This window comes from Oncorhynchus keta, unplaced genomic scaffold (genome assembly GCF_023373465.1).
Source record: "Oncorhynchus keta strain PuntledgeMale-10-30-2019 unplaced genomic scaffold, Oket_V2 Un_contig_1385_pilon_pilon, whole genome shotgun sequence".
Lineage (NCBI taxonomy): Eukaryota > Metazoa > Chordata > Actinopteri > Salmoniformes > Salmonidae > Oncorhynchus > Oncorhynchus keta.
The window spans coordinates 18,010-30,000 of NW_026278405.1; the positions used below are offsets into that span (position 1 = coordinate 18,010).

The following is an 11,991-nucleotide window of genomic DNA, read 5'->3' on the forward strand; positions in this document are numbered from 1 at the left end:
TGAGATAAATATGTACATGTAGGTAGGGATAAAGTGACTGGTCAACAGGATACAGACACATATTCAACATTTTGTTACGTTACAGCTTTGTTCTAACCAGTCACTACCACTACTATAACCAGTCACTACCACTACTATAACCAGTCACTACCACTACTATAACCAGTTACTACCACTACTATAACCAGTTACTACCACTACTATAACCAGTTACTACCACTACTATAACCAGTCACTACCATTACTATAACCAGACACTACCACTACTATAACCAGTCACTACCACTACTATAACTTATTTTAAAACCAGGAATACTTTAAAACAGCTAGCAAACATACCATTTTCTTCAGGACCACAACTAAGGCCAAAAAGAGCTGGTATTTGAAAAGAACATGAGCAGGAGATGCACTGAGGTTCTTAATGCAGCTGGTGGCCACGCCAGATACTGACTGTCTCATACCTTGGTGGCCACGCCAGATACTGACTGTCTCATACCTTGGTGGCCACGCCAGATACTGACTGTCTCATACCTTGGTGGCCACTGTTTCATACCACTACAGATATGACTGTTTCATACCTTGGTGGCCACGCCAGATACTGACTGTCTCATACCTTGGTGGCCACGCCAGATACTGACTGTCTCATACCTTGGTGGCCACGCCAGATACTGACTGTCTCATACCTACTGGTGGCCACGCCAGATACTGACTGTCTCATACCTTGGTGGTCACGCCAGATACTGACTGTCTCATACCTTGGTGGCCACGCCAGATACTGACTGTCTCATACCTTGGTGGCCACGCCAGATACTGACTGTTTCATACCTTGGTGGCCACGCCAGATACTGACTGTTTCATACCTTGGTGGCCACGCCAGATACTGACTGTCTCATACCTTGGTGGCCACGCCAGATACTGACTGTCTCATACCTTGGTGGCCACGCCAGATACTGACTGTCTCATACCTTGGTGGCCACGCCAGATACTGACTGTCTCATACCTTGGTGGCCACGCCAGATACTGACTGTCTCATACCTTGGTGGCCACGCCAGATACTGACTGTCTCATACCTTGGTGGCCACGCCAGATACTGACTGTCTCATACCTTGGTGGCCACGCCAGATACTGACTGTCTCATACCTTGGTGGCCACGCCAGATACTGACTGTCTCATACCTTGGTGGTCACGCCAGATACTGACTGTCTCATACCTTGGTGGCCACGCCAGATACTGACTGTCTCATACCTTGGTGGCCACGCCAGATACTGACTGTTTCATACCTTGGTGGCCACGCCAGATACTGACTGTCTCATACCTTGGTGGCCACGCCAGATACTGACTGTCTCATACCTTGGTGGTCACGCCCAGATACTGACTGTCTCATACCTTGGTGGCCACGCCAGATACTGACTGTCTCATACCTTGGTGGCCACGCCAGATACTGACTGTCTCATACCTTGGTGGCCACGCCAGATACTGACTGTCTCATACCTTGGTGGCCACGCCAGATACTGACTGTCTCATACCTTGGTGGCCACGCCAGATACTGACTGTCTCATACCTTGGTGGCCACGCCAGATACTGACTGTCTCATACCTTGGTGGTCACGCCAGATACTGACTGTCTCATACCTTGGTGGCCACGCCAGATACTGACTGTCTCATACCTTGGTGGCCACGCCAGATACTGACTGTCTCATACCTTGGTGGCCACGCCAGATACTGACTGTCTCATACCTTGGTGGCCACGCCAGATACTGACTGTCTCATACCTTGGTGGCCACGCCAGATACTGACTGTCTCATACCTTGGTGGCCACGCCAGATACTGACTGTTTCATACCTTGGTGGCCACGCCAGATACTGACTGTCTCATACCTTGGTGGTCACGCCAGATACTGACTGTCTCATACCTTGGTGGCCACGCCAGATACTGACTGTCTCATACCTTGGTGGCCACGCCAGATACTGACTGTCTCATACCTTGGTGGCCACGCCAGATACTGACTGTCTCATACCTTGGTGGCCACGCCAGATACTGACTGTCTCATACCTTGACGACATTGAGACACGATCACGGGGACACTAAACCCACTCCCTCCTCCAAAATCGATGACTATTTTTTATGAAAAACTTTTGTCTCCTGTTGCCAACGCCTAAAGGACCTCAACTGGAACAACCATTTCAGTAACGGGTGCGACATGTTCAAGTAACAGATTTAATTTGTTTAGATTTATTTTTATTTTATTTCAGTAGCATAAGATTAATTCACGCACATGCAAAAACATATATATTGAAACAATACAATAAAAAAATCTACCTGCAATAGAGCATGCTGGGAAATATGAAAATGATGGGCGTGGTTTTGGTTCAACACTGGATATTAACACCAACCCTGGGGTTGTTTTACACCAATGAGTGTTAATTTAACACCTGAATCAACACTCAAACTGTTACTCCAGGTAACACTGGACAATCTGCTGTGCATTTCCGTATTTTAAATTATTTCAAGTAGTATTTGAACCCAGGCATGTTTTAAACTAACCCCAGCTGTGTGTAATTTAGCTAAACTACAATATATATTTACCTGATTTGGGAACACCACACTTGAAGCACTTCTCTCTCCTCTTGAAGTTCTGAACCCCACACTGTTAGAACAGCAACAGAGTTGGTCAGTACCAAGCTACACACACAAACGAATATACGCAATACACGTGGTGAGGCCCTTGTACCTTGTTACAGAGCCAGTCCTCGTTGGCCCGTGGTTTAGGTTCACTGTAGTGCATAGACACCCTCTGGTCTAGGACAGACAGAACCATCTGAAAGAGAGAAAGGATAGGAAGAAGGGAGGAAGGAGAAAAAGAGAGAGAAGGGGGGGAGAGAGGGATGGAGAGAGAGAGAGACAGAAGGGGGGAGAAAGAGAGACAGAAGGGGGAGAAAGAGAGAGAGAAGGGGGAGAGAGGGATGGAGAGAAAGAGAGAGAGAAGGGGGGGAGAAAGAGAGAGAGAAGGGGGGAGAGAGGGATGCAGAGAAAGAGAAAGAGAGAGAGAGAAAGAGAGAGAGAAGGGGGGGAGAGAGGGATGGAGAGAAAGAGAGAGAGAAGGGGGGGAAAGAGAGAGAGAAGGGGGAGAGGGATGGAGAGAAAGAGAGAGAGAAGGGGGGGAGAGAGGGATGGAGAGAAAGAGAGAGAGAAGGGGGGAGAAAGAGAGAGAGAAGGGGGGAGAGAGGGATGGAGAGAAAGAGAGAGAGAAAGAGAGAGAGAAAGAGAGAGAAAGAGAAGGGGGGGAGAAAGGGATGGAGAGAAAGAGAGAGAGAAAGAGAGAGAGAAAGAGAGAGAAGGGGGGGAGAAAGGAATGGAGAGAAAGAGAGAGAGAAGGGGGGAGAAAGAGAGAGAGAATGGGGGAGAGAGGGATGGAGAGAAAGAGAGAGAGAAAGAGAGAGAGAGAGAGAGAGAAGGGGGAGAAAGGGATGGAGAGAAAGAGAGAGAGAAAGAGAGAGAGAGAAAGAGAGAGAAGGGGGGGAGAGAGGGATGGAGAGAAAGAGAGAGAGAAGGGGGGAGAGAGGGATGGAGAGAGAGAAGGGGGGAGAGAGGGATGGAGAGAGAGAGAGAGAGAGAGAGAGAGAGAGAGAGAGAGAGAGAGAGAGAGAGAGAGAGAACAAAGATTGATTATTATAGATAGGTGAGTCACATGCAAGAGAGAGAGGACCCAACTCACAAGATTAAGGCTGAGAGAGAGAGAGGAAAAGCGAGAGAGAAAGAAGAATTGAGGTCAAACGAAAGAGGACGAGAGAAATGTAACCTTTGAAGGAAATTGGGAATGTAGATGTAGACCGGCCCTCCTGACAGCCATTTGAATGTAGACCGGCCTCCCTGACAGCCGTGTGAATGTAGACGGGCCTCCTGACAGCCGTGTGAATGTAGACCGGCCTCCTGACAGCCGTGTGAATGTAGACCGGCCTCCCTGACAGCTGTGTGAATGTAGACCGGCCTCCTGACAGCCATTTGAATGTAGACCGGCCTCCTGACAGCCGTGTGAATGTAGACCGGCCTCCCTGACAGCCATTTGAATGTAGACCGGCCTCCCTGACAGCCATTTGAATGTAGACCGGCCTCCTGACAGCTGTGTGAATGTAGACCGGCCTCCTGACAGCTGTGTGAATGTAGACCGGCCTCCTGACAGCCGTGTGAATGTAGACTGGCCTCCTGACAGCTGTGTGAATGTAGACTGGCCTCCCTGACAGCCGTGTGAATGTAGACCGGCCTCCTGACAGCTATGTGAATGTAGACCGGCCTCCTGACAGCTGTGTGAATGTAGACCGGCCTCCCTGACAGCCGTGTGAATGTAGACGGGCCTCCTGACAGCCATGTGAATGTAGACCGGCCTCCTGACAGCCGTGTGAATGTAGACCGGCCTCCTGACAGCCGTGTGAATGTAGACCGGCCTCCTGACAGCCGTGTGAATGTAGACCGGCCTCCTGACAGCCGTTTGAATGTAGACCGGCCCCTGACAGCCATGTGAATGTAGACCGGCCTCCTGACAGCTGTGTGAATGTAGACCGGCCTCCTGACAGCTGTGTGAATGTAGACCGGCCTCCTGACAGCCGTGTGAATGTAGACTGGCCTCCTGACAGCCATGTGAATGTAGACCGGCCTCCTGACAGCCGTGTGAATGTAGACCGGCCTCCTGACAGCCGTGTGAATGTAGACCGGCCTCCTGACAGCCGTGTGAATGTAGACCGGCCTCCCTGACAGCCGTTTGAATGTAGACCGGCCCCCTGACAGCTGTGTGAATGTAGACCGGCCTCCTGACAGCTGTGTGAATGTAGACCGGCCTCCTGACAGCTGTGTGAATGTAGACCGGCCTCCTGACAGCCGTGTGAATGTAGACTGGCCTCCTGACAGCCGTGTGAATGTAGACTGGCCTCCCTGACAGCCGTGTGAATGTAGACCGGCCTCCTGACAGCTATGTGAATGTAGACCGGCCTCCTGACAGCTGTGTGAATGTAGACCGGCCTCCTGACAGCCATGTGAATGTAGACCGGCCTCCTGACAGCCATGTGAATGTAGACCGGCCTCCCTGACAGCTGTGTGAATGTAGACCGGCCTCCTGACAGCCATGTGAATGTAGACCGGCCCCCTGACAGCCATGTGAATGTAGACCGGCCTCCTGACAGCTGTGTGAATGTAGACCGGCCTCCTGACAGCCGTGTGAATGTAGACCGGCCTCCCTGACAGCCGTGTGAATGTAGACGGGCCTCCTGACAGCCATGTGAATGTAGACCGGCATCCTGACAGCCGTGTGAATGTAGACCGGCCTCCCTGACAGCCGTGTGAATGTAGACCGGCCTCCCTGACAGCTGTGTGAATGTAGACCGGCCTCCTGACAGCCATGTGAATGTAGACCGGCCTCCCTGACAGCCATTTGAATGTAGACCGGCCCCCTGACAGCTGTGTGAATGTAGACCGGCCTCCTGACAGCCGTGTGAATGTAGACCGGCCTCCCTGACAGCCGTGTGAATGTAGACCGGCCTTCTGACAGCCGTGTGAATGTAGACCGGCCTCCTGACAGCCTTGTGAATGTAGACGGGCCTCCTGACAGCCATTTGAATGTAGACCGGCCTCCTGACAGCCGTGTGAATGTAGACCGGCCTCCTGACAGCCTTGTGAATGTAGACCGGCCTCCCTGACAGCCATTTGAATGTAGACCGGCCTCCTGACAGCCGTGTGAATGTAGACCGGCCTCCTGACAGCCATTTGAATGTAGACCGGCCTCCTGACAGCCATTTGAATGTAGACCGGCCTCCCTGACAGCTGTGTGAATGTAGACCGGCCTCCTGACAGCCATTTGAATGTAGACCGGCCTCCCTGACAGCCATTTGAATGTAGACCGGCCTCCTGACAGCCATTTGAATGTAGACCGGCCTCCTGACAGCCGTTTGAATGTAGACCGGCCTCCTGACAGCCTTGTGAATGTAGACCGGCCTCCCTGACAGCCATTTGAATGTAGACCGGCCTCCTGACACAGCCGGCCTCCCTGACAGCTGTGTGAATGTAGACCGGCCTCCTGACAGCCATTTGAATGTAGACCGGCCTCCTGACAGCCATTTGAATGTAGACCGGCCTCCTGACAGCCATTTGAATGTAGACCGGCCTCCCTGACAGCTGTGTGAATGTAGACCGGCCTCCCTGACAGCCATTTGAATGTAGACCGGCCTCCCTGACAGCCATTTGAATGTAGACCGGCCTCCCTGACAGCCATTTGAATGTAGACCGGCCTCCCTGACAGCTGTGTGAATGTAGACCGGCCTCCCTGACAGCCGTGTGAATGTAGACGGGCCTCCTGACAGCCATTGTGAATGTAGACCGGCCTCCCTGACAGCCGTGTGAATGTAGACCGGCCTCCTGACAGCCTGTGTGAATGTAGACCGGCCTCCTGACAGCCATGTGAATGTAGACCGGCCTCCTGACAGCCGTTTGAATGTAGACCGGCCTCCTGACAGCTGTGTGAATGTAGACCGGCCTCCTGACAGCCATTTGAATGTAGACCGGCCTCCTGACAGCCATTTGAATGTAGACCGGCCTCCCTGACAGCCATGTTGAATGTAGACCGGCCTCCTGACAGCTGTGTGAATGTAGACCAGCCTCCTGACAGCATTTGAATGTAGACCGGCCTCCCTGACAGCCATTTGAATGTAGACCGGCCTCCCTGACAGCCATTTGAATGTAGACCGGCCTCCCTGACAGCCATTTGAATGTAGACCGGCCTCCCTGACAGCTGTGTGAATGTAGACCGGCCTCCTGACAGCCGTGTGAATGTAGACCGGCCTCCCTGACAGCTGTGTGAATGTAGACCGGCCTCCTGACAGCCGTGTGAATGTAGACCGGCCTCCTGACAGCCGTGTGAATGTAGACCGGCCTCCTGACAGCCGTGTGAATGTAGACCGGCCTCCTGACAGCCGTGTGAATGTAGACCGGCCTCCTGACAGCCATTTGAATGTAGACCGGCCTCCCTGACAGCTGTGTGAATGTAGACCGGCCTCCCTGACAGCCATTTGAATGTAGACTGGCCTCCTGACAGCCGTTTGAATGTAGACCGGCCTCCTGACCCTGGTCCCAGCGTTAACCAGCCCTACAAGGGGACCCTGGTCCCAGCGTTAACCAGCCCTTCAAGGGGACCCTGATCCCAGCGTTAACCGGCCCTACAAGGGGACCCTGGTCCCAGCGTTAACCAGCCTGCCCTACAAGGGGACCCTGGTCCCAGCGTTAACCAGCCTGCCCTACAAGGGGACCCTGGTCCCAGCGTTAACCAGCCTGCCCTACAAGGGGACCCTGGTCCCAGCGTTAACCAGCCTGCCCTACAAGGGGACCCTGGTCCCAGCGTTAACCAGCCTGCCCTACAAGGGGACCCTGGTCCCAGCGTTAACCAGCCTGCCCTACAAGGGGACCCTGGTCCCAGCGTTAACCAGCCTGCCCTACAAGGGGACCCTGGTCCCAGCGTTAACCAGCCTGCCCTACAAGGGGACCCTGGTCCCAGCGTTAACCAGCCTGCCCTACAAGGGGACCCTGGTCCCAGCGTTAACCAGCATGCCCTACAAGGGGACCCTGGTCCCAGCGTTAACCAGCCTGCCAAGGGGACCCTGGTCCCAACGTTAACCAGCCTGCCCTACAAGGGGACCCTGGTCCCAGCGTTAACCAGCCTGCCAAGGGGACCCTGGTCCCAGCGTTAACCTGCCCTACAAGGGGACTCTGGTCCCAGCGTTAACCGGCCCTACAAGGGGACCCTGGTCCCAACGTTAACCAGCCTGCCCTACAAGGGGACCCTGGTCCCAGCGTTAACCAGCCTGCCCTACAAGGGGACCCTGGTCCCAGCGTTAACCAGCCTGCCCTACAAGGGGACCCTGGTCCCAGCGTTAACCAGCCTGCCCTACAAGGGGACCCTGGTCCCAGCGTTAACCAGCCTGCCCTACAAGGGGACCCTGGTCCCAGCGTTAACCAGCATGCCCTACAAGGGGACCCTGGTCCCAGCGTTAACCAGCCTGCCAAGGGGACCCTGGTCCCAGCGTTAACCTGCCCTACAAGGGGACTCTGGTCCCAGCGTTAACCGGCCCTACAAGGGGACCCTGGTCCCAACGTTAACCAGCCTGCCCTACAAGGGGACCCTGGTCCCAGCGTTAACCAGCCTGCCCTACAAGGGGACCCTGGTCCCAGCGTTAACCAGCCTGCCCTACAAGGGGACCCTGGTCCCAGCGTTAACCTGCCCTACAAGGGGACTCTGGTCCCAGCGTTAACCGGCCCTACAAGGGGACCCTGGTCCCAACGTTAACCAACCTGCCCTACAAGGGGACCCTGGTCCCAGCGTTAACCGGCCCTACAAGGGGACCCTGGTCCCAGCGTTAACCAACCTGCCCTACAAGGGGACCCTGGTCCCAGCGTTAACCAGCCTGCCAAGGGGACCCTGGTCCCAGCGTTAACCAGCCTGCCCTACAAGGGGACTCTGGTCCCAGCGTTAACCGGCCCTACAAGGGGACCCTGGTCCCAGCGTTAACCAGCCTGCCAAGGGGACCCTGGTCCCAGCGTTAACCAGCCTGACAAGGGGACCCTGGTCCCAGCGTTAACCAACCTGCCCTACAAGGGGACTCTGGTCCCAGCGTTAACCAGCCTGACAAGGGGACCCTGGTCCCAGCGTTAACCAACCCTACAAGGGGACCCTGGTCCCAGCGTTAACCAGCCCTACAAGGGGACCCTGGTCCCAGCGTTAACCAGCCTGACAAAAAAAAAGAGAGGAAAGAGAGACGGAGAGAGCGAGGGGGGAAAGAGAGAGAGGGATAGAGCGAGGGGGGGAAAGAGAGAGGGATAGAGCGAGGGGGAAAGAGAGAGGGATAGAGCGAGGGGGGGAAAGAGAGAGGGATAGAGCGAGGGTGGAAAGAGAGAGAGGGATAGAGCGAGGGGGAAAGAGAGAGGATAGAGCGAGGGGGAAAGAGAGAGGGATAGAGCGAGGGGGGGAAAGAGAGAGGGATAGAGCGAGGGGGAGAGGGATAGAGCGGGGGGAAAAGAGAGGGATAGAGCGAGGGGGAGAGGGATAGAGCGAGGGGGAGAGGGATAGAGCGAGGGGGAGAGGGATAGAGCGAGGGGGAGAGGGATAGAGCGAGGGGAAGAGGGATAGAGCGAGGGGGGGAGAGGGATAGAGCGAGGGGGGGTGAGGGATAGAGCGAGGGGTGGTGAGGGATAGAGCGAGGGGGAAGAGGGATAGAGCGAGGGGTGGTGAGGGATAGAGCGAGGGGGGAAGAGGGATAGAGCGATGGGGGTGAGGGATAGAGCGAGGGGGGGTGAGGGATAGAGCGAGGGGTGGTGAGGGATAGAGCGAGGGGGGGGAGGGATAGAGCGAGGGGTGGTGAGGGATAGAGCGAGGTGGTGAGGGATAGAGCGAGGGGTGGTGAGGGATAGAGCGAGGGGGTGAGGGATAGAGCGAGGGGAGAAGAGGGATAGAGCGAGGGGGAAGAGGGATAGAGCGAGGGGGAAGAGGGATAGAGCGAGGGGGAAGAGGGATAGAGCGAGGGGGAAGATGGATAGAGCGAGGGTGGTGAGGGATAGAGCGAGGGGGGAAGAGGGATAGAGCGAGGGGGGAAGAGGGATAGAGCGAGGGGAAGAGGGATAGAGCGAGGGGAAGAGTGATAGAGCGAGGGGGAGAGGGATAGAGCGAGGGGGAAGAGGGATAGAGCGAGGGGAAGAGGGATAGAGCGAGGGGGAGAGGGATAGAGCGAGGGGGAAGAGGGATAGAGCGAGGGGGAAGAGGGATAGAGCGAGGGGGAAGAGGGATAGAGCGAGGGGGAAGAGGGATAGAGCGAGGGGGAAGAGGGATAGAGCGAGGATAGAGCGAGGGGGAAAAGAGAGGGATAGAGCGAGGGGGAGAGGGATAGAGCGAGGGGGAGAGGGATAGAGCGAGGGGGAGAGGATAGAGCGAGGGGGGAAAAGAGAAGGATAGAGCGAGGGGGAAAGAGAGAGGGATAGAGCGAGGGGGAGAGGGATAGAGCGAGGGGGAGAGGGATAGAGCGAGGGGGGGAGAGGGATAGAGCGAGGGGAGAGGGATAGAGCGAGGGGGAGAGGGATAGAGCGAGGGGGAAGAGGGAGGGGAGAGGGATAGAGCGAGGGGGGAAAAGAGAGGGATAGAGCGAGGGGGAAAGAGAGAGGGATAGATGAGGGGGGAGAGGGATAGAGCGAGGGGGAGAGGGATAGAGCGAGGGGGAGAGGGATAGAGCGAGGGGGAAGAGGGATAGAGCGGGGGTGAGGGATAGAGCGAGGGGGTGAGGGATAGAGCGGGGGGGTGAGGGATAGAGCGAGGGGGTGAGGGGATAGAGCGAGGGGGGTGAGGGATAGAGCGAGGGGTGGTGAGGGATAGAGCGAGGGGGGGTGAGGGATAGAGCGAGGGGGAAGAGGGATAGAGCGAGGGGGAAGAGGGATAGAGCGAGGAGGGGGAGAGGGATAGAGCGAGGGGGAGAGGGATAGAGCGAGGGGGAAGAGGGATAGAGCGAGGAAGAGGGATAGAGCGAGGGGAGAGGGATAGAGCGGGGGGTGAGGGATAGAGCGAGGGGGTGAGGGATAGAGCGAGGGGGTGAGGGATAGAGCGAGGGGTGGTGAGGGATAGAGCGAGGGGGGGTGAGGGATAGAGCGAGGGGGAAGAGGGATAGAGCGAGGGGGGAAGAGGGATAGAGCGAGGGGGAGAGGGATAGAGCGAGGGGGAAGAGGGAGAGAGCGAGGGGGGAAGAGGGATAGAGCGAGGGGGAGAGGGATAGAGCGAGGGGGGAAGAGGGATAGAGCGAGGGGGAAGAGGGATAGAGCGAGGGGGGAGAGGGATAGAGCGAGGGGGAGAGGGATAGAGCGAGGGGGAAGAGGGATAGAGCGAGGGGGGAAGAGGGATAGAGCGAGGGGGGAGAGGGATAGAGCGAGGGGGAAGAGGGATAGAGCGAGGGGGAGAGGGATAGAGCGAGGGGGAAGAGGGATAGAGCAGGGGGAAGAGGGATAGAGCGAGGGGGAGAGGGATAGAGCGAGGGGGGAGAGGGATAGAGGATCGGGGGAAGAGGATAGAGCGAGGGGGGAAGAGGGATAGAGCGAGGGGGAAGAGGGATAGAGCGAGGGGAAGAGGGATAGAGCGAGGGGGAGAGGGATAGAGCGAGGGGAAGAGGGATAGAGCGAGGGGGAAGAGGGATAGAGCGAGGGGGAAGAGGGATAGAGGAGGGGGAAGAGCGAGAGGGGAAGAGGGAGGATAGAGCGAGGGGGAAAGAGAGAGGGATAGAGCGAGGGGGAAAGAGAGAGAGGGATAGAGCGGGGGGGAGAGAGAGGGATAGAGCGAGGGGAAGAGAGAGGGATAGAGCGAGGGGGAAGAAAGAGGGATAGAGCGAGGGGAAAAAGAGAGAGGGATAGAGCGAGGGGGAGAGGGATAGAGCGAGGGGAGAGGATAGAGCGAGGGGAGAGGGATAGAGCGAGGGGGAAGAGGATAGAGCGAAAGTGAGGGATAAGCGAGGGGGTGAGGGATAGAGCGGGGGGTGAGGATAGAGCGAGGGGGTGAGGGATAGAGCGAGTGAGGATAGAGCGAGGGGTGGTGAGGATAGAGCGAGGGGGTGAGGGATAGAGCGCCAGGGGGAAGAGGATAGAGCGAGGGGAAGAGGGATAGAGCGAGGGGGAGAGGGATAGAGCGAGGGGGGAGAGGATAGAGCGAGGGGAAGAGGGATAGAGCGAGGGGAAGAGGGATAAGCGAGGGGGAGAGAAAGGCGGGGGGTGAGGGATAGAGCGAGGGGGTGAGGGATAGAGCGGGGGTGAGGGATAGAGCGAGGGGTGGTGAGGATAGAGCGAGGAAGTGAGGGATAAGCGAGGGGGAAGAGGGATAGAGCGAGGGGAAGAGGGATAAGGCGCGAGGGGGAGAGGGATAAGCGGGGAAGAGGATAGAGCGAGGGGAAGAGGGATAGAGCGAGGGGAGAGGGATAGAGCGAGGGGGAAG

At 56.5% G+C, this 11,991-nt stretch overlaps 1 protein-coding gene across 1 annotated transcript in view; it reads right to left on the reverse strand.

Moving 5' to 3' along the window:
* The window catches only part of LOC127918262 (RNA-binding protein 10-like), a gene marked incomplete at its 3' end in the record, with an annotated part of 38,819 nt that overhangs the window by 17,539 nt on the left and 9,289 nt on the right, over positions 1-11,991 (reverse strand). The window contains exons 5-6 of the mRNA XM_052501570.1: positions 2,731-2,817; positions 2,586-2,646 (exon numbers count right to left, since the gene is read on the reverse strand). Coding sequence (XP_052357530.1) covers positions 2,586-2,646; positions 2,731-2,817 — 148 coding nt within the window. The remainder of the gene's footprint in view (positions 1-2,585; positions 2,647-2,730; positions 2,818-11,991) is intronic.